The following is a 23,051-nucleotide window of genomic DNA, read 5'->3' on the forward strand; positions in this document are numbered from 1 at the left end:
TTGTTGTTTAAAAAATAGAAGCCTTCAGGACAAGCTCATCTTATGATAATTATACAGAGGCACCCATGTAATTTTCTTGAAACCAGTACAGAAGTAGGTTGTCTTTGCCTTCATCCTGCCTGGTGGTTAATAAATAATAATAGCTATGATATGAAGTTTATACAGTGGGCGGTAAGAACAACATGATACAAAGAGATCAGAATGACTTCCGAACAGAGACTGAATAATGCTTTCTTAATATAGGCTATAATTATTCAATTGGTGAATCCATCAGTTACTGTCTCACAGCATTTCCACTTGTTTCTAACTAAAAACCTAAATTTAGAAGGCATCTCTTGTTTAGTAGCATATGCTGAGGTGTGCTAGAAGTAGCTTTGGAAAGGATGTCAACTGTCATTCCTTAGAATGTTACGTTTTAACGAAATGTCACAAAAAAGTGCTTGGAGGGGATGGACAAAGGAATGAATCAGTTTAAACCATTGAAATCCTCTGTGAAGATGGTGATGTAATTTTTATTCAAGTTTAGCATGTACTCTGATGGCATATGGAAGCTTAAAATATAAGCTGATTCTATTATATCTTCATGGAGAAGTTTATGTAACATGTTTTCCCCAAACTACTATATTTGTTAATTTATTAGGATAATAGATATTCCTATTTTTTAGTTCAAACTGAAAATGTGTATATCTAGGTATCTTTCCTGCTTCTCCCTTTCTCTGCATAGGCACAAAAATGGAAACAAAAATGTCTCTGGTATTCTGGGTCAAGGACTGGCAATCCTCTGAATAGAATTCAGCATGGTTCTTAAGCCAGTTTGGAATTGGCACTTTGGGCCCTGGTCAGAAATTGAAGAGAGCTAAGAAAACAGTGTCAAAACAGGACACTGGGTAGCTCCAGTAAAGTAAACCTACTAACATTCAAATGAAGAATGTGCTCAGAGCCAATGTCTAAAGTATAAATTAGTTATTCTATTACCATATGAGTAGGGGTATCAAAAGGAGCCAATGGAAGATTGCTGCAATTTTCTCCAGCAGAGCTGCTGTAGTGAATTCCTTTCCTATTCTGAGTTATTCAGAATTTTCAGTGCCTGGCAAAATGCCCTGCTTCTCAAACACTGAAATTAGAATTCCCATGAGGGGACCTGCAGCCTCTTCTACAAGGAGCCATCTTTGAAGAAGCGATGGAGGAGCTTCTGCAGGCATCCACTTCAGAACTAGGTGAAAATTGTTCTGCTGTCTTCAGTTTCTGACAGGTAATGTGTTTAGTGTTCATTTAATTTACAGTCAGTTTATCTCCAAATTGAGTTGTTACTAAACTATGCAGAATGAATGAATGAATTCTGTGGCAAGAGTTTGTTTTCTTAAAAAAGGATACTTTATACTTTATTTTTATAGTCAGTATGAAAGCAATTACTATGGACAGCTCTACTTAGAAACAGAGGAGATCTCTCTGTAGAGTGAAACTTATCTCTGTCCTCCCCAGTCCCCAAGACTTTTCATATGTTGCTTTCCTCATTAATTGCTTTCATACTGACTATATGTACAAAGTATGCTTTTTTTAACAAAACAAACGCTGGGCCTAGAATTCATTCAGTCATTCTGGAAAGCTGAGTAACAACTCAATTTGGAGATAAACTGACTGTAAATTAAATGAACACTGAACAAATTATAGAAAGTGAAGACACTCATATCGGAACAATGAACTAAATGAAACATGGTAGCTAGCTTTTTTGTACATGGGCCAAATGGTGATCAGCTACTCACATGTATGCATATTGTGTAAAAGTCAAATTGCACAAAAGATCTAAGAATAGAGCAGTGGTGTAGGTTGGAACTGCCCATATATAATAAATAAATTACCACTGACTTTTAAAAAGGAATTGTAGAATTTATCAGAATTTGGTAAAATGAACTGGAGAAGTACTATTCATCCATAACAAGAGGGCATTATACAGTAGATACAGTAAATGAAACTTAACTTCTCTAGTTCTGTGGCACTTAAGCTCCCTCCAGTAACTTTTTGAAGTGTCTGGAGTACCCATGGAATTGACAGGGTCAATGATGCTCTTTTTGTAAACCTAGAGGACTTTAGGGGACAAAACAGATGTCCTAAGATTACCACAGACTGACAGCAACCATCTGAAAACCACCAGGTTCATAAATCAGTTTTCAACTACCTCTTCCAAAGATAGATGTGAAAGGGCAGCCCAAAGAAAGCACAAAAAACTGAGTGTAGCAGGCTGCAAACTATTGCACAGTCCTGATGTAAACGAACATATAGAAAAGGAAAGGCTAGCCTTGGAGATATAAAAAAATTAAGTATATAAAGTGACACATAAGCAGACCTCTGATCTCTCTGATTCCAAAATTCTTCAAATATACTTCTCAGATGCAATTGGACTATCAAAGGCTTTAAAACGCGTATGAACACATTGTTATATAAGACTCAGCATCCTTTAGACCTCTTGGTGAATCATTCTCTGTAATTTTTCAGCCACTTACACTTCTCTCTCCAATCTTCCGTATAAGGAAAGTCAGAAGCAAACCTGTTAATTTCTGTAGATATCTTATCTGCCCCTTTGCAGCCCTCCAAAAAGCTAAATTGTTTACAAAGCTTTTGAAGATTTAGTTTCAACACTATTACAGGGATGGACTCAATGCCTGCCCAGTCATTTGTGAATCTGTGAAGGGTACAGAATCAGGCCATGGACACAGCCCTATACGAGGGCTGAATTGAATATAAGTACAGCTCTTTTCTGATCTGGAATCTAAATAAAGCCGGGTTCTGGGACCTGCTGTGTAGAATAGCACCACCTTAGAGATCTGGATAGCTGTGACATGGTTCACCTTTTGGAAGATTTTGAAGACCGAGCTGTTTCCCCAGCTGTTTAGCCAGGAAGATAGGCAAGTTGTGGTACTGATAGAGTTTTTCTTATTGGATGTATTATTTACCTCAAGAGTCACTGCTTGTAGCTGTTGTTTTAATCCTGGTATTTTGCCCAGAAGCAATATTATGAGATGGGTATCCATATAAATCATTTAAATAAATACACATGGAGAGCTGTCTTTATATTAAATTAGCTGTTTAGGCGTCCATCCTGAATATATGGAGGCTGGGGACAGGTGAGGGTTGGACTGCATGTGTACTGCTATTCTCTTTGCACATGTTCAAGAAAATTTATGTATTTATTAAATTTACATGCTGCCCATCTCATCAAAGCATCTCTGCGTTGCTGAATACTGAAAAGAATCAGGAATCCATAGATTTTCAAAATTAGCCAAGTCTACTTTGGATTCAGGATTTAGCCATATTTCTACTGAACGCGCATCCAATATTCTTACATATTCCAAATAATAATTCTCCAAAACAGTATTTCCACCTCTGTGCTGGAAAGTAAAATGAGCTAAATCTTTTTAGCAATTTAACAACATGAAAACAACTAATGTTCTAAACAATTAAATGAGTGCTTTTACAGAAACAGGTAAGTTACTGATGGTAACTGACAAGAAAAAGAATTTTATTGTTCCATTATTCAAGAGATTAGGGATTTGGGGAGAGCAGATAATTAGTTTAATTTGCTGAGTGAGAGTTCATCTAGAATGTCCAATTGCTGTAGGTGTGCAAACAGCTGGAAGGAAATTGTCTTCAATACATAGACATGTGGCATTTTTAAAGCACAAATTATCCCCAAAGGCTCTCTTATGAGTTGAAACTGCTGTTCTGACATATTTTTTGAGAATACAGCTTAAAGAAAGCACATTGATAAGTTCAAAATGATGACTGATGATGAAAACCATTTGTAAGTCAGAGCAATGACAATATTATTTATTGATTTGACTTTTCTGTCCTCATCTTTTTTTCTTGTGTCTTCAGGTCTGCCTATATGCGTCTGTCAGTATGCTTCCTTCACCATGATTAACACTTGTAAGCTGGGCCTAAAACCAGGTCTCCTGCTAACAGACCCAATTCTCCAACAATCTTGGGATTTAAAAACACAAAATATACTGTATTGGAAAATGTGTGTTAAGAAAGTAGTAGGCATAACTGGTGTCCTAACAATCTGAGTTAAATCATAGTTCAAAAACAAAGACAAACAGAAGGAAAGAGGCAGGAGGGGATAAAGACATGGAAACATCACATGATGTAATATAGTATTTAATAAAGGAAAAGAAGCAAGAAAAAATAGATGGCCAATCAGACTGCAAAAAAGGAGGAAGATATCATATGTCCTTACACATTCCCATTATTTGGAAAACACTTCCAAGTCCTAAGTAAATGTGGTACTGTCTCTCCGTAATGTGTCTTCTTTTATAATACAGTAAGTCCCAGCAGCAATGCTATATCTAACAATAAAAGGCTATGTAGGATTTAAATACCCGTTAGTTGAAAATCTATACCATTGTACCTTTTGCCCATACAAGATAATTCAGAGATCAAAGAGATCAAGAAATTTGAATCATTAATCTGCTACATAGGATGGTTTGATATGAAGGTGAAAGAAAAAATAATTATCTACAGAACATAGACATAGAGTACCTTAGGGAGCACCTGCTGCCAGCATCAACTTCCCTCCGCCCTGTGCGCTCCCACAGAGAGGGCCTCCTCAGGGTGCCACCGATCAGAGAATGTCGATTGGTGGCCCCCAGGGGGAGGTCCTTCTCTGTGGGTGCCCCGGAGCTATGGAATCGGTTGCCGGTTGAGCTCCGGATGGCGCCCGATCTTCGCTCCTTCCGTCGCGATCTGAAGACATTCTTATTTGAACAAGCCGGCCTGGCCTGATGGGGGGATGGTTTGGGTTTTTTATTCTCATTTTATTATATGTATTTATTGTTTTTAGCTGGGCACATGTTTAATTCTTTTTTAACTTTTGTATTTTTGTATTTTTATATATCTGCCCTGTTCACCGCCCTGAGTCCTTCGGGAAAAGGGCGGTATATAAATAAAAATAAATAAATAAATAAATAAATAAATAAATAAATAAATAAATAAATAAATAGACAGCCATCCAGATGTTCTTAGTGTGAATCAAAGTGGTACACACTCCACATGTTTCTTCTCTCAAGAGTTTTTAGATCAGGACATAATAAATAACCCCTAATTTTGAACTCCTTCGTGCTGTTCTTTTTCCTTTGTTCTGCTTAACAGATTTACCAGTACCAGATCTGGGCTGCAAAACTCTGGAAGTATATAAGCATAGACGTAGAGTTAATATTTTTTATAACATCTTGCTTCTATCTATCAGTCTTCTAGATTGTTGCAGCCTTGATCTCATACCCCTGTATAAATCAGTATAGTGTTCTTTGCATTAATATACTGTAGAATGATTTATTCTTTTGAAATTCTTTTTTTGCATGAAGGAATACAAAGGTACTATATGAGTTCTTTAAATGAATGTTTGAATAGAGATCTCTTTTTCCATTATAAGAGGTCATGTTATGTTATACTTATTCACATACAATTGAGAAAAATATAGATAATATATTGATCTAAGGGAGTTAAACACCTCCTTACAAAATACAGCTCCTTCACACAAGATCAAGAAGTACCTTTGCCTCTTGTTTTGTCACACTGAGACTTTGATGAGCTATAATAAGCAAATAGAGGTGTCTGGCAAAATATTTGGTCATCAGAACAAAGGGCCTGTGCACCATAGCAACATACTCTTATATAATAATGCAGAGATTCGTTGGGCAGGGCAGAACATCGGAGGCAAGGAAATGATTATATGAGAAAATTATTTTGGTTTATTGGCTTATGTATGCCTCATACTCTTTAGGCTTAAACTGAAGAAAGTAGGGAAAAGCACCAGGCCAGTCAGGTATGAATTAAATCATATCCCCGTTGAATATACAGTAGAGGTGACAAATAGATTTAAGGAATTAGATCTGATAGACAGAGTGCCTGAAGAACTATGGACAGAGGTTCGCAACATTGTACAAGAGGTAGCAACCAAAACCATCCCAAAGAAAAAGAAATGCAAGAAAGCAAAATGGCTGTCTGAGGAAGCTTTGCAAATAGCTGAGGAAAGGAGGGAAGCAAAAGGCAAAGGAGAAAAAGAAAGATACGCCCAATTGAATGCAGAATTCCAGAGAATAGCTAGAAGAGATAAGAATGCCTTCTTAAATGAACAGTGCAAAGAAATAGAAGAAAACAATAGAATAGGGAGGACCAGAGATCTTTTCAAGAAAATTGGAGAGATGAAGGGAACGTTCAATGCAAAAATGGGCATGATAAAGGACCAAAATGGCAGGGACCTAACAGAGGCAGAAGAGATTAAGAAGAGATGGCAAAATTACACAGAAGAACTATACAAGAATGAGCTTAATGTCCCTGATAATCACAATGAGGTGGTCACTGACCTCGAGCCAGACATCCTAGAATGTGAAGTGAAGTGGGCCTTAGAAAAGCTGAGCAACAACAAAGCTAGTGGAGGTGACAGTATTCCAGCTGAGCTATTCAAAATCTTAAAAGACGATGCAGTAAAAGTGCTACACTCAATTTGCCAGCAAATTTGGAAAACTCAACAGTGGCCACAGGATTGGAAAAGATCAGTTTACATTCCAATTCCAAAGAAAGGCAGTGCCAAAGAATGTTCAAACTATCGCACCATTGCACTCATTTCTCATGCTAGTAAAGTTATGCTTAAAATCCTACAAGCTAGACTCCAGCAGTATGTGGATCGAGAACTACCAGAAGTACAGGCAGGATTTCGAAGAGGCAGAGGAACTAGAGATCAAATAGCCAACATACGCTGGATCATGGAGAAATCTAGAGAGTTCCAGAAAAACATCTACTTCTGCTTCATTGACTATGCTAAAGCCTTTGATTGTGTGGATCATAACAAACTGTGGCAAGTTCTTAAAGAGATGGGAGTACCAGAACATCTTATTTGTCTCTTGAGAAACCTATATGCGGGCCAAGAAGCAACAGTGAGAACTGGACACGGAACCACTGATTGGTTCCAAATTGGGAAAGGAGTCCGGCAAGGCTGTATACTGTCGCCTTGCCTATTTAACTTATATGCAGAGCACATCATGAGAAAGGCAGGGCTAGATGAATCAAAAGTTGGAATTAAGATTGCTGGAAGAAATATCAACAACCTAAGATACGCAGATGATACCACTCTAATGGCAGAAAGTGAAGAGGAACTGAAGAGTCTCTTGTTGCGAGTGAAGAAGGAGAGTGCAAAAGTTGGGTTGAAACTAAACATTAAGAAAACCAAGATCATGGCATCTGGCCCTCTCAATTCCTGGCAAATAGATGGGGAAGAAATGGAGGTAGTGACAGATTTTATTTTCCTGGGCTCCAAGATCACTGCAGATGGGGACTGCAGCCAAGAAATTAAAAGACGCTTGCTCCTGGGGAGGAAAGCCATGGCAAATTTAGACAGCACACTAAAAAGCAGAGACATCACCCTGTCAACAAAAGTGCGTATAGTCAAGGCTATGGTCTTCCCAGTTGCAATGTATGGCAGTGAAAGTTGGACCATAAGAAAGGCTGAGCGCAAAAGAATTGAGGCCTTTGAACTCTGGTGCTGGAGAAGACTCCTGCGAGTCCCTTGGACTGCAAGGCGATCAAACCGGTCAGTCCTAGAGGAGATCAACCCTGACTGCTCTTTAGAAGGCCAGATCCTGAAGCTAAAACTCAAATACTTTGGCCACCTAATGAGGAGGAAGGACTCACTGGAGAAGAGCCTAATGCTGGGAAAGATTGAGGGCAATAGAAGAAGGGGACGACAGAGAATGAGGTGGCTGGATGGAGTCACTGAAGCAGTAGGCGTGAGCTTAAATGGAGCCCAGAAGATGGCAGAGGACAGGAAAGCCTGGAGGAACATTGTCCATAGGGTCGCGATGGGTCGGACACGACTTCGCAACTAACAACAACAACAACAACATGCCTCATACTCACAATTTCAGGGTAGGTAATTGTCAGCCCAGCATTCCAGACTTATTTTCAAAACAAGCAAATCTGCTCCTATATCTATCCTAAACCTTCCTCATCCTGCTGTTCAAAATATTGCTTAAACTCATACTTTAAATTTAGCTGTTTTCAAAGTTTTAATAATATGATTTAGACCATTTGGGGAATTAAATGTGGAAATGGGTCCAGATATGTGCTCTCAGTCCTACCTTTAAAATCCAAATATAAAAGCAAAGAGGGAGGAAGGAATTGGAAAAAAATGTATAATAATAATAATAATAATAATAATAATAATAATAATAATAATAATAATAAGAAGAAGAAGAAGAAGAAGAAGAAGAAGAAGAAGAAGAAGAAGAAGAAGAAGAAGAAGAAGAAGAAGAAGAAGAAGAAGAAGAAGAAGCTGGAAGGGATCTTGGAGGTCATCTACTGTAGTCCAACCCCCTGCTCAGGCAGGAAACCCTATACCATTTCAGACAAATAGCTGGCCAGTCTCTTCTTAAAAACCTCCAGTGTTGGAGCATTCACCACTTCTGGAGGCAGGTTGTTCCACTGGTTAGTTGTTCTAACTGTCAGGAAGTTTCTCCTTAGTTCTAGGTTGCTTCTCTCCTTGACTAGTTTCCATCCGTTGCTTCTTGTCCTGCTTTCAGGTGCTTTGGAGAATAGCTTGACTCCCTCTTCTTTGTGGCAGCCCCTGAGATATTGGAACACTGCTATCATGTCACTCCTCATCCTTCTCTTCATTAAACTACACATACCCAATTCCAACAGTCGTTCCTTATATGTTTTAGTCTCCAGACCTCTAATAATCTTTGTTGCTCTTTTCTGTACTCTTTCTAGAGTCTCAACATCTTTTTTACATCGTGGTGACCAAAACTGGATGCAGTATTCCAGGTGTGGCCTTACCAAGGCATTGTAAAGTGGTATTAGTACTTCACATGATCTTGATTCTATCCCTCTGTTAATGCAGCCTAGCACTGTGTTGGCTTTTTTGGCAGCTGCAGCACACTGCTGGCTCATATTTAAGTGATTGTCCACTAGGACTCCAAGATCTCTCTCACAGTTACTACTATTGAGCAAGGTACCACCTATACTATACCTGTGCATTTGATTTTTCCTGCCTAAATGTAGAACCTTACTTTTTTCACAATTGAATTTCATTTTGTTAGATAGTGCCCAGTGTTCAGGTCTGTCCAGATCCTCCTGTATCTTAAGCCTATCTTCTGGAGTATTGGTTATTCCTGCCAGCTTGGTGTTGTCTGCAAATTTAATGAGTTTCCCATCTATCCCCTCATCCAAATCGTTGATGAAGATGTTGAAGAGCACTGGGCCCAGAACAGAGCCCTGGGGCACCCCACTATACACTTCCTTCCATGTAGATGCAGTTCCATTGAGGACCACACGCTGAGTACGGCCTGTCAGCCAGCTACGAATCCATCTGGTGGTGATGCTATCTAACCCACATTTTTCTATCATATCAAGTAGTAGGTTGTGATCTACTTTATCAAATGTCTTACTGAAATCCAAGTAAATTATATCTACAGCATTCCTCTGGTCCACTAGTTTTGTCACTTGGTCAAAGAATGGAATAAGATTTATTTATTTAGTTAGTTAGTTAGTTACATTTATATACCGCCCTTTCCCTGAGGACTCAGGGCGATTTACACGGAATTAAAAAATCCAACATACAAAAGTTAAAAACCAAATTAAAAAATATTAAATTGACCCTGTACACTTAAAAACCCCAATTAAAAATTTCTCCTCAGCCTGGGCCCGAGAGCTCAAAGAGCCAGGTCTTCAGGCCCCGGCGGAATGATCGGAGGTTGGGGGCAGTTCTCAGCTCCACCGGCAGCTGGTTCCAGAGGGCAGGCGCTCCCACTGAGAAGGCCCTATCCCTGGGTGTCACCCGCCGGCAATCTCTCACCGGCGGAACCCTGAGCAGACCCTCCCTGTGGGAGCGCACTGGGCGAAGGGCATTTGATGCCGGCAGCAGGTGTTCCCTCAAATAACCCGGACCCAGGCCATGTAGGGCTTTATAGGTGATAACCAGCACCTTGAATTTCACCCGGAGGGCAACCGGAAGCCAATGCAGCTCGCGGAGTAGAGGTGTTACATGGGAGTATCGGGAAACCCCCATTACAACTCGCGCGGCCACATTCTGCACCAGTTGAAGCCTCCGAGTGGTCTTCAAGGGCAGCCCCATGTAGAGAGCGTTACAGTAGTCCAAACGGGAGGTCACAAGCGCATGAGTAACTGTGCGTAGGGCGTCTCGGTCCAGATAGGGACGCAACTGGCGCACCAGGCGAACCTGTGCAAAAGCCCCCCTGGTCATGGCTCCTATATGGTCTTCAAAATTGAGCCGTGAATCCAGGAGGACGCCCAGGTTGCGAGACCTATCAACGGGGGGTAACACCTCACCCCCCATCATTAAGGATGGAATAACTTGGTTAACCCGAGATGCCGATATGCACAGCCACTCAGTCTTGGCGGGATTGAGACGAAGCCTGTTTCTCCCCATCCAGACCTGAACCGCCTCCAGGCACCGGGACATCACGTAGAGGGCATCACTGGGTTGGTTCGGGGTGGAAAGAAAAAGTTGGGTATCATCAGCGTACTGGTGATACCCCACCCCAAAACCACGAATGATCTCGCCCAGCGGCTTCATATAGATGTTGAACAGGAGGGGCGAGAGAACCGACACCTGAGGAACTCCACAAATGAGAGACCTCGGGGCGGATCTCTGCCCTCCTGTCAACACTGACTGCGAGCGGCCCTGGAGGTAGGAGGAGAACCACCGTAGAACGGTGCCTCCCACTCCCAACCCCCTGAGACGCCGCAGCAGGATACCATGGTCGATGGTATCGAACGCCGCTGAGAGATCTAATAGGACCAGGACAGAGGAGCAACCCCTGTCCCTAGCCCTCCAGACATCATTCACCAGCGCGACCAATGCCGTCTCCGTGCTGTGTCCGGGCCTGAAGCCCGATTGGTACGGGTCCAGATAATCAGTTTCCTCCAGGAACAGAGGGAGCTGGTGCGCCACCACACTCTCAACAACCTTCGCCAGAAAGCGAAGGTTGGAGACTGGACGATAGTTGTTTAAAACAGCCGGGTCCAAAGCAGGCTTCTTGAGAAGGGGTCTCACCACTGCCTCCTTCAAGGCGGCAGGAAAGACACCCTCCTTCAAGGAAGCAGTTATTACTGCATGGAACCAGCCTCATGTTCCCTCCCGAGCCGCATAAGCTAGCCAGGAGGGGCACGGATCCAACAGACAGGTGGTGGTGCTCAGTCTCCCCATGATCCTGTCCACATCATCAGGGGAAACAGGGTCGAACTCAGTCCAGATAACGTGCTCAAGACCGCCTGATTCCTCCACATCAGACTCTGCCCAGTCAGAGTCCAAGCCGGTCCGGATCCGAGCGATTTTGTCCACCAGATGATGACTAAACTCCTTGGCTCATCCCTGCAAGGGGTCCTCTCTCACCTCCTGGTTAAGGAGGGAGCGAGTCACCCTAAACAGGGCGGCCGGGCGATTATCTGCGGACGCGATAAGGGCGGCAAAGTAGTTAGACTTCGCTGTCCTTATCGCCGCAAGATAAGACCTTATAAAGGTTCTTAACTGCAATCGGTCGGATTCGGATCGGCTGGATCTCCAACCGCTCTCTAGACCTCGTCTCCGACGCTTCATCTCCCGGAGCTCCACAGAGAACCATGGGGCCCAACGGGATCTGCGACGAGTCAGAGGTCGCATGGGTACAACGCAGTCGAGTGCCCTGGTGGCAGCCGTTTCCCAGGCCTCCACCAGGGCATCGACTGGGCTGTGGGTAAGGGTGATAGGAATAGGCCCAAGCGCCCTCTCGAACCGATCCGGGTCCATTATGCGCCTGGGGCGGAACCACCTGGTCGGTTCCGCCGCCCAGCGGCGGGGGGTGGCATGATGGAAAACCAGCCTCAGGAGGTGATGGTCTGACCATGACAGAGGGGTGATGGACGGGGAACCCCCTCCCAGATCATCCAACCACTGTCCAGACAGGAACACCAGGTCGAGAGTATGATCCCCCTCATGAGTCGGGCCCTCAATAACCTGGGTCAGGCCCATGGCTGTCATGGAAGCCATGAACTCCATGAATTTGTCTGGCATGATCTGTTTTTGACAAACCCATGTTGGCTTTTAGTGATAACTTTGTTTGCATCAAGGTGTTCGCTGATTTGTTGTTTGATTATCTTTTCCAGAATCTTCCCAGGTATTGAGGTCAGGCTGATAGGTCTGTAGTTTCCTGGATCTATTTTTTTCCCTTTTTTGAAGATGGGAACTACATCAGCTTTCTTCCAGTCCTCTGGTAGTTCCCGAGTGCTCCAGGATCTTTGAAAAATATAGTTCAGTGGTTCTGAGATCACGTCTGCTAGTTCCTTGAGAACCTTGGGGTGTAATCCATCTGGTCCTGGTGATTTGAACTCGTCTAGGCTGGATGGGTGCTCACTTACCATTTTCTTGCCTATCTTAACTTGCGTTTCTATTCTGTTTTTTATGGCACTGGTTTTGGTAGGTTGGACTGTTTTTTCCCTTTGTGTAAAGACAGATGCAAAAAACGAGTTAAATAGTTTTGCTTTCTCCCTGTTGCTTGTCACCTTCTTGCCACTTTCCCCCACTAATGGACCAATCATTTCCTTAACTTTTTTTCTTGTTTCTTATATGTTGAAAGAAGCTTTTTTTTTTGTTATTTTTGACTTTGGTCGCAAGCCTTAGTTCATTTTGAGCCTTAAAACTTGAATTAGTAAGGGTTGGGGGAGGTGTTGTTGGGTTTTGTTATTGTTTTGTTTTTTCTATGTGTGGGCCTTCAAGTCAGTCTTGACTCCTGGCAACTGCCTGAATGACATCCAGCAGTTTTCTTGTCAAGGTTTTTCAAAAGTGGTTTGCCATTTCCTCCTTCCTGGACTGAGGTCCCTCACCTGATTTTGTGCCTAAGGTGAGATTGGAACTGCCGATCTTGCCTGTACCTTTATCATTACACCAAACTTGCTCTCGTAAATATATCTGGTTACATTCTCTATTATATGCTGCACTATTTTTTTGAAAAAAATAGTTTGGAATTTGTGTATTTCATTGTAATATTTTAGTGCAGTTCTTTGGCACAATGAATTACAGCTATTTTATTCCCATTCATTATTATTTTTTCAGCCAGAGAGTTTTGCTTTGGAATTTATTTTGTACAAAGAGGGATGGGGAGTTAATTTCAGTTGTCTTCAGCACAGTTGTCCCTGTATTTAACATGTGGCCAAGACTATAATAATTTTCCATATGGAATGAGCTATATGAAACAGAATATAGTAGCATGTGATAAATGTTCATAAGGAAAATTAAGCAGCCAGAAGTTTTGGTATATGTACAAGACATCTTCAGACTTTTAAAAACTGAACCATAATGAGAACATAATCTGGAGCCCCATCCTTATTGCCTATGTTCAAAGTAGAAATGTAGTTCTTCGGCTGGATACTAACAGAGCTCCACGCAATTATGCATCCTGGCAAGCCTATGCTCCTATGTTCGCAGAGCTTTATAAGAATACTCAGTGTGACATAATTACATTTTTGCTTCAGGCTTTCCAGATGGTATGGCTGGAAAATTTGCCTTCCTCACTTACAAACTTTGAGAACCTGCATTAGGCTACAGCATGTGTTGTTACCTGATTTGAAGAAAACAGGTTTAAAAAAAGAATACGGATTGATGTTGGTGATTTCTTTACCTACTTTTCTCATCCAAAATACCAGATACTTTTGGAGGGACGGCTACCTGATAACTTTAATATTCTTTGTAGATAGTTTAACAGTTGTTCTTTCACATTCTAATTCATTAATAACAACAGCTGCAGAATTTTAAGCTTTTCTTTATACTGGCAGAATAAGAACTAGATTGGCATAATTGATATAGTGGTTTAAGGTACCAGACTGAAACTAGGAGAGCATGAATTCTAGTTCTGCATTAGGTATTAATCAAGTAGAGTGCCTTTGGGCCAGTTTCTCTCTCTCACCACTAGGAAAAAGACAAGGACGAGCCACTTCCATAAATCTTGCCAAGAAAACTTCAGGGACTTGTTGGCAGAAGTCAAGACTGGCTCAAAGCTCTCTTGAATAAGGCTATCATGTATGGGAAAAGGGAAAATTAAATCTCCTTCCCCCATGTCCCTTTGTTACCACACAAAACTAAAGTGTTGTTTATGCAAATAGCCCAGTGAGTAAAATAGGTGTAAAATAATTTCTTTGTATTTATTATGTGTGCTATATATACATGTACTAATGGAAGAAAGAAATACTGTTTGCCTGGATTGATTTTGATGTAGTTACATATTCAAGTTCTCACATTGCAAAAATCATTACATATTCAGAAATTGCTGCAGTCCTAAACTACATTTGCCATAGTGAGGTCAAATGAGGAAGTCCTTTTGGAGAATGCAATGAATAATGATTCCTAACATTTTTATATTGAACCCTTCTGGTTACATAAAGAGTTTTGAACTTTTTATGAGGTCTATAAGGAAAAACATTTCAATTTTTATATTCCAAATTGTGAAGTTGATGTGTAATGAAAAATGTTGTAGTTTCTGGCTGAAGATCGTATTTCTGCTTCAAATCTGGATTAGGGACCTTACATTTTAATCACAAAAAACAATACTATGAGAGAATGTGTTGAGAATGGTAAAAATAAAATTTCAAAGGGTATCTTAAGAAGCAACTACAAACATCTCTACATTTCTCCTGTTGTTATAGTCCAAACTAGGTCATGGAAATTATTTATATTTTCCTTTGGCCCTATTGCATCACATGTTTTACTTTGCACAATGTTCGTATTTTGCAGAAGAATGAATTACTATATAACAGCCAGATGTGCAGATGGAGAAAAAAAGACAGAAAAATCTAGTCAGCCCAATTTACTAGTATAATGCCCAATTACAGTGGCAGCAAACAACATATGGAATGCTCTAATCAGAAAAACATGGGACTGCAATACATTGCAGTCTTTTTATTGTTTACTAAGTAGCTATGACAGTAGAAGGCTGGTTTCCTTTTGTCTTTTTAACTCAGCCTGGATGCAATAAACATCCACTGGATATAAGAGCAATTAACTTTATCTAACTTTATAAAAATATTGTGAATATTTGTTTTCCTTTGAAATATAAACTCCAACTGTGTATAGTGATATTTGAACTTTGGAGGGTAAGCTTGTCAATTAAATTAGTAATTCATATATATTCTTCTTGCTCAAATATAATGGCTGTTCCTGGGAATTTATATGTGTGTGTCTTTAAATTGCCGTTGATGTCTGGTGACTACTACTCCCTATAGGTTTTTTTTTCTTCAAAATTTTAAGAAGTGATCTACCATTGCATCTTTCCTTGGGCTGAGAGAGACTGGCACAGTCACACAGCTGAGACAGGACTAGAACTGACAGTCTCCTGGTTTCTGGTGTGATATTTTAATCACTATGCCAATCTGGCTGTCTTCCTAAGAAATATCATCAACATAAGGTTCTCTTACTGGCAATGGATGGGAGGGAAGGAAGGAAGATTGGTTCAGGAGCTGCAATGTTGTGGTCTGAATATGCTGTTGACAAATCTTAAAGATCCAGGAGAAAAGAAAATAGCAACTAAATGATAGGATTCAGTCCTTAGTCTGGAAATCTTGGTTTTCCCCTTCTTAAATCACCCTTGTTTCCCCTGAGAAGAAATGAAATCAATTAAATGCAAAAGGTGTTACTCATAAGTTTTATATAGTGGGCAGCCAGCCATTTTCTCCACATTTATGGCAGATTTTCTAAATTATTAGGAACTGAGAATAATCAACATAAAGAAATGTCAAAATAAAGTTCAGTTACCAACAATGGATAGGAAGAAGGGAAGGATCGTTTTAAATTATTTTCTGTTATTGTTCTTATTTAAAATAAGCATAGAAGTGAGGGAGAATTAGGATACATAAAGGAAACAAGTTGTAATATGAAAGAAAATTGCCAGTGATTTATTTCTAACCGAAATGGCAAAATCCACTAAAATGTCACAGTAAAACACAGAGCCATTTATTTATTTGCTGACTAAAAACTTTAGAGGTAGAGCCACTCTGTGAGGGAGATGGGTGGTTAAGAAGTTTGATATATAAATAAGTAAGGTAGTTTTTCCCACAATGACAATCCTGTAAAAGTGGCTTGGACTGTGAGAAAGTTGGCTTTCATGCATAACTATGGTAGTACTAGAACTCATAGGAGCAATGGTGGCACAATGGTTAGAATGCAGTATTGCAGATTAACTCTGCCTACTGCTAGGATTTCAGTCCTGACTGGCTCAATGTTGACTCAGTTTTCCATTCTCCTGAGGTTGGTAAAATGAGGACCCAGATTGTTGGGGGCAATAGGCTGATACTGTAAACTGCTCAGAGAGTGCTGTAAAACACTGTGGGGTGGTTCAAGTGCTATTGCTGTTTCTACTCACCTGGTTTCTATTTTGTTGTGCTGTGATGAATATGCTATATTCATTGGTTTTGAAAGAATGAGTATTTTATGGATGCTGTGTCAGATATGGTCACCGCCATGGTGGCAGGCTGCCAGCAGTTTTTTGGAAACAGTTTGAGCCAGTGGGAGAGATAGAGGAAACAGTGGTGAAGAGCAGAACCACGCTTGAATTTATCCACGTGGCAAACAAGTAGAGTGGCAGCAGGTTTATTTCTGGAAGCAGAGCACAATCGAGGGTTATTGGAGTTGAGCATCAGCTGCTTGTAGCTCAGCTGACAAACAGCACCTGAAATTCAGTGGCTTCCAATAAAGAAGAACATTTGTAGCTCAGAGTGCTTTCTGAGCTTGGTTGCTGATGTTGTGCTGATGATGGTGCTGATGATATTACCTAGCTTGGGTAATGAAATGTCTGCAAGAAAACAACCAAGCCCAAGAGCCCCTCTTCCAGTGGCTTCCTAGAAGAATGGCCGGAAAGCAATGGTTCTGTTTTCACCCATTTTATGGACAGCAGTAGAGACAAAAATGGCCTCTAATAATTGAGCTGGTTTGGCACGGCAAGGTGGCAGTGGCTAAATCATGAGAACTGGAGTCCTTAGTGGAACAGAGGACACTTATGCCTAGGTAGGTGATGGCAGTAAGAGAAGAAACAAAGCAGGAGTGTTGTGGGAGAACCAGCAGGTCTCCTGTGGCTGCTGCCTGGCCACCCATATGATGCAGCAACCATCTTGGCAGTTTCCGCTATCTTCTTCCTGGGATTATACACTTGGATAGGCTGACACTAGATCTTTAATAGAGATCCCAGGGCTTATAGGTATGGATTCCGTCATGGCTACTGTCAACCAAAATAAGAATTGGACCAGTGGGTACCTTTGTTTTTTCCACTTTAGGAGAATGGACTGGATGAAGCTGGCTTTGTCTATCACCCTTATGTAAGAGGCAGAGATACCAGAAGTTTCTGATAATGGTTTATTGTTTGTTATGTTTTCATTGCTTTTTTGTGAGCTGCCGTAGGTTGTGCTATATAAGGTGGACAGCCACAGAATCTTTAAATACATGCACATATTCATTTATATATTAACTTTTAAAAGTGATCTTAGTTCTATCTGTGTGTTTGGAGATTGCGGACTAAGGCAGATTTGTGCCTGGAAGAGCAAGAGTCTAAATCAAGGTCAATCCAGGTTAAAGAATTCATCAGAAACAAAATCCAAACATGATAAAGAACCACTTGAAGAACCACTTCTTCATTAAATAACGATTTCAATATTTTTTAAAAATGTCCAAAGACTAACATGTGATCAAGATTGAAAACAAACATCAAATATAAAAAACTGAACTAAAGAATCTTCAGTATAGAATTAAGCCAATAATTGTTAAAAGAGAATTAAAGCTAGTTCAATAGCATAAAATTACTGCTAAACAGCTATTGATACAGAACATAATGCTCTGTTTTTGTTGCTTTGTTTACCTACATAACACAGATCTTAAGAATTGTGTGTGCTTATTATTACTTTTTAAGATTATTTTAGAATTTATGGGAGATTAAATAATATGTTTGTGTAATTAAATACTTCAATTTAAACACTTTCCTTTGGGGCTGACAGCTGCTGAATGCATGACTCATATCTCCTGTGTGTTTCCTAACTAGAGAATGATATTCTCTTGCCGTAATGCATTAGATGTTCACAAAATCTTGATTGTCACTTACCATGTTCTCAGCTTATTCACTGTATTTTTGATGGTGTACCAACCAAAGTGTATGAGAGAGAACCTCCTTTTCAGAAGCTGAAGTCCTTTCATTCACCAGAAGAATCAAATGCAGTAAAGCATAGGGATAACTTGGTCTAATTGAGTGAAGTATTGTATTATCCCTAGTAATGATCATATCTAAAGCAGTAATAAGAATGTGGCACATTCTGGGAAGAAAAAAGACTTCAAGAGGTAAATGTCAGTTCTCATTAATGGAAAAACTAAAGGAAATATCTGATTTTCAGTGCCGCAGACCTGTCATAAACATTTCTCAACATCCATAGTTGTTTTATGAGATTCTTCCTAACTTTTTTGAGGGGGAAATTTGTTCTGATTGAAAATGTAATCCTAAATTTAAAGGTATGATCTTCCTGCCAATGTGGTGCCTTCCTATCATCCACCAAACAACATTACCAATATTCATTCTGGCTAGAAACTAATGTATCAGTTTGGGGAAGGATGACAAGCATTCATGGCTAGCTGACCTAAAGCACTATCCCATGTTGCCACAGCAACATGAGGGGCAACATGGCCTTGGTTTTTCAAACTGTAATAATTTGCCAAACAAAAAATAAAAAGGAGATTAAGCCACAAAGTACAGGTACCCTCATAAAAGAGTTACCCCAGTGGACATGGCCTAGTACAAAATACTCATTTAGCAATATGCAGCTAGTGGTGGTTGCTTTCAACCACTCCACTTTGCATTCCCAGGCTGCTCCTCATCACATTAGCTTTTCTTTTATCTTGTCTTCTTTTTTTTTTCTCAGGCAGATTGGCCCACTTTCTAGATAATCATTACAGATGGTAAATTGGTATTTGAGTCTACGTATTTATTTAGTTCAGAATTTTAACTCATTTTTGTATTCATATTCTCAGCTCTATGTTCCTAATGAATGAATGATAAGGCAAGTGAAAAGACAATAAAAGCTGCAAAAGATGATGTGGAAAAACTGCATTCCCAGTAAAAAGAATAAGGCAAAATATGAATGTGCTTTAAGGCTGAGTGGGGGACAGTTTAAGGAAATAGCTGCTGATTAATCAGTACCTGGGCATAGCAATAGCAATAGCACTTAGACTATATACTGCCCTATATATATACTGCCCTATAGTGCTTTACAGCACTCTGTGGATGGTTTACATAGTCATATTTTTTTTATTTTAATTCCATTTATATCCCGCCCTTCTCCGAAGACTCAGGGTGGCTTACAAACTTAGCAGTATATTGCCCCCAACAACCTGGGTATTCATTTTACTGACCTCAGAAGGATGGAAGACTGAGTCAATCTAGAGCCCATCAGGATCAAACTCTGGGCTGTGGGCAGAGTCAGCCTGCAATATTGCATTCTAACTACTGCACGCCACGGCTCAGTAATAATACTGCCTATTCAACCATTCAAGGCCTCAGCTGGTGTTTTTCCTCCTTATGGTTCTTTACCTTTCATATATACTGACTTGAACTAAGAAATCCTTGAGATACAGGATGCCATCATACAGGGAGCCTACTTTGTGCTTTGTAAAATAGGATGCCTGGCTCTCATACCTCAAGAAAAAAAAACAGTCATGAGAGTAGATAGTTATCGCAAGGCAAGGATTTATGGATCTTTCCTGCCACAACAGAGGAGGTATGCTTCCTTCTTTCTACCAGCTTGCTTCTGATTTATATTTCTAATTGGATTCTACCTTACAGTTGCCTGATATTTAAATTAAACATGACTGAAAAATATGTAGGATATGTGCAATACAGGGTTTTGTTTTGTAAATATTTACAAGGTTCCAAATAAAATGTTCACATTATTCTTATTACAGTTATAGTAATGTGAAAGAAGTATATCCTAAATCTTTGCTCGTTATTATTTTTCTTTTTTAAACAGATGGCTACACAACTGATGATATTGAATTTTACTGGCGTGGGGGTGATAATGCGGTTACAGGAGTGACAAAGATTGAACTGCCACAGTTCTCTATAGTGGATTACAAACTTATCACCAAGAAAGTTGTTTTCTCAACAGGTTTGTGAGGAAATTTGAGAAAGAGAATGCTTCTCCAATATAAAACTGTTTAAAACTGTTTTAATATCACACAATGGTATAGTTTACAAAATAATTTGGGCTTTCAATAAACTTTCAACAGGTTAATTTAGTGGATTGTTGCATTACATCCAATAGTTATGGATTGAAACTTCCATCACTTCTATCCAATATGAACAATAGCAGTTGTTCTCTGAATATAACTATGAGGTGGTAAGCAGATTGAAGTTGCAATTCTCTGCAAGTTTACCCAGGGATTAATTTTACTGAATACAACAGATTTATTTCTGAGTAAACATTAATAGGGTTGGCTTGTGTAAATAATAAATCTTGAAGTTTTTCAATAGTTATATAAAGATGCGCCAGGGCAAGGATCTAGTATTTGTTGGCAACTCTTTAAAGCAACTGTGTCTTTTTCCGGGACAATGCAGCAGCTATATACAGCAACCATGCAGCTGAGACAAAAGATGCAGTTGCTTTAAAATGTTGTGAATTATGCTTGGTTCACATCTCTTAGAGTTCTGAAGAGTTTCTTGAAATTAGATAACTTTATATGCCTTATTCAGCACTTTCTAAAGAACAGTTAACAAGCAAAGCTAAGAAATTATTTTCTGATTTCTGGAGGTACTCTCCTCTCAAAGCTAAGTAAAAAAAAACCATCAACTTTATCCAGTCATTTTCATTATTGAAAAATATACTATCTCTTTCCAATCTTTAATGGCTCCCTATAGAGTAGTCATTAGCTGCCCTCTATTCTATTATTCAAACATCTAAATCTAATTGAGTTGGGTTATTTTTTTTTTTATTTTGGCAAGCAGTCCTTGGCAGAGCAAGAAATTACTTTATGTAATATTTGGTTGAGAAATACCTTTCCAGATTGCCAATCAAACCAAATCATAAGTATTATTTTTATATATTGCAAATCTGTAGAATACAGCTTTGGTTTGTTCTTAAAACAGAGCACAAATCTTTGGACGTGGCAGGATTAGAATCTCCATTTGAGACCTGAGTTGAACTCTTGAAGAAAGTTTAGATCCAGACAATTTATGAGATACTTCAAGATGTTTTCACTTGCCATGCCTTTCTACGTTTTCCTACAGATTTCTTTACTTTTTCATATGACTATGCAGAGTCTATTAATTATAACTGTGCAGTGCTTTAGATTTGATACTGAAAAATACTCCAGAGCACATAGGGATGTGAACATGACATATTTCTGCCATATCGTTCCTGCACCTGTGTTGAACCATGGCTGTTGCACATGTTATTCATGTGCTAGCAGTGTGTGCTTGTGTGTTTGCATGCATATTTGTATGTGACATAGACAAATGCATCATGCTACTCCCTTTCAAGGTAAGTACTGTTAAGTGAAGTGCAGAAAGAGAATTAAAAATAATAAACCAAAGAAATTAAAGCCATGATTTAAGAATAAGAAAGTAAATAAATCTGATTTATGCATAGTTTTCATAATATCTTTCCATATTTTCCCATCCTGGCAAAATGTCCTGATTTCCACTATGTCCATATTCTGATTCATTTATTGTCTCTTCAAATTTCACATTTTTAAGGTCTCCCCTAGCTTCATACAGCCACAACTTCCTTCATCTTCCCTTTTCTCTTAACCGTTCACTTTTGCTTCATATACTGGATCTGTTCTGCAAATAGATTGTCATTCACTCTTTTATGTGATCAAACCATCTCAGTGTATTTTTTTTGTCCTTTATTCTCTTTCGTTTTCTGTCTACATTCATTCAACAGCCCTAGATTCTTGACTTCGTTTTCAGAACTGTATTCCTTGTTGTTTTATACACTCTAAATTATACTTGCTGCAAATCATTGGGGGTTACAACCAATGACATGGCATCACCTGCATACAGAAGTGTACATCCATTGGAAGGGTGGAAGGGAGGGAGATTTCACATGCTTCCCACCCTCCCTGTAAGCTTCCCATGAGGAAAATCAATGGAGAAGCCAGCAGGAAGTTAGAAGTCATTCCTACTCCTGCTGCTTTTTTGCTCAGCCATGATCATTCTGTTTCTCTGTTTAAATAAGGAAATATCTCTGAAAGGATAACCCAGTCAATCATAGGTTGTGTAGTATAAAATAAACTTCAGTTTTGTAGGAGAAGGACTGGCAGAGCCAGAGGAAAGAGTTAAAAGATATACATATACATATTGTTTGTTTTGTTTGTTTTATTTAATTTATATACCGCCCTTCTCCCTGGGGACTCAGGGCGGTTCACAGGGCATATAAGATATACATATACGTGTGTGCATGTGTATGTGTGTGTGATTGTTGAAGAGATCTGAAAACTCATTGCCCAGCATACAAACACATTATTCTTTCAAAGGTTTGATTTTAGTTTTTGTACTCTTTTAATTAGAAAACTATTAAACCTATCCCCAAATGCCCTTGTTACACAAAGCACCCTATATTTTTTTGTATTCATTTTCAATTTTTACATTAGTGTAGAAATAGTAATAGCAATAGCACTTAGACTTATACAGCACTGTCTGGGCAGTTTACAATGGCAATATATTGCTCCCAGTAATCTGGGTCCTTATTTTACCAACCTCGGAAGAATGGAAGTCTGAATCAACTTTCAACCCATCATGATCAAACTCCAGACTGTGGGCATAGTTAACCTGCAGTATTTCATTCTAACCACTGGACCACTAGAGCACCGTTATATAGGAGCAGCAAGAGGGTGTTTTTTTTACAATTGTCAGGCATATACATAATCTTCACATTTATGTTAAAGAAGTCATAACCACTCAGTAAACTAACCACATTTGTATTTTAATAATTTTTAGTTACATTATTTAAACCTTAAGCCTTGTGAAAGCATTTTCAGTTCTGTA

General features: G+C 39.6%; 1 protein-coding gene across 3 annotated transcripts in view; it reads left to right on the forward strand.

Moving 5' to 3' along the window:
• Positions 1-23,051, forward strand: part of GABRB2 (gamma-aminobutyric acid type A receptor subunit beta2) — a gene marked incomplete at both ends in the record, with an annotated part of 116,000 nt that overhangs the window by 62,828 nt on the left and 30,121 nt on the right. For all 3 annotated transcript variants that reach the window (XM_083351328.1, XM_083351329.1, XM_083351330.1), the window contains one exon: positions 20,035-20,172. In XM_083351328.1, the coding sequence (XP_083207454.1) occupies positions 20,035-20,172 (138 nt within the window). The remainder of the gene's footprint in view (positions 1-20,034; positions 20,173-23,051) is intronic.

This window comes from Vipera ursinii, assembly GCF_947247035.1.
Source record: "Vipera ursinii genome assembly, chromosome: 2".
NCBI lineage: Eukaryota > Metazoa > Chordata > Lepidosauria > Squamata > Viperidae > Vipera > Vipera ursinii.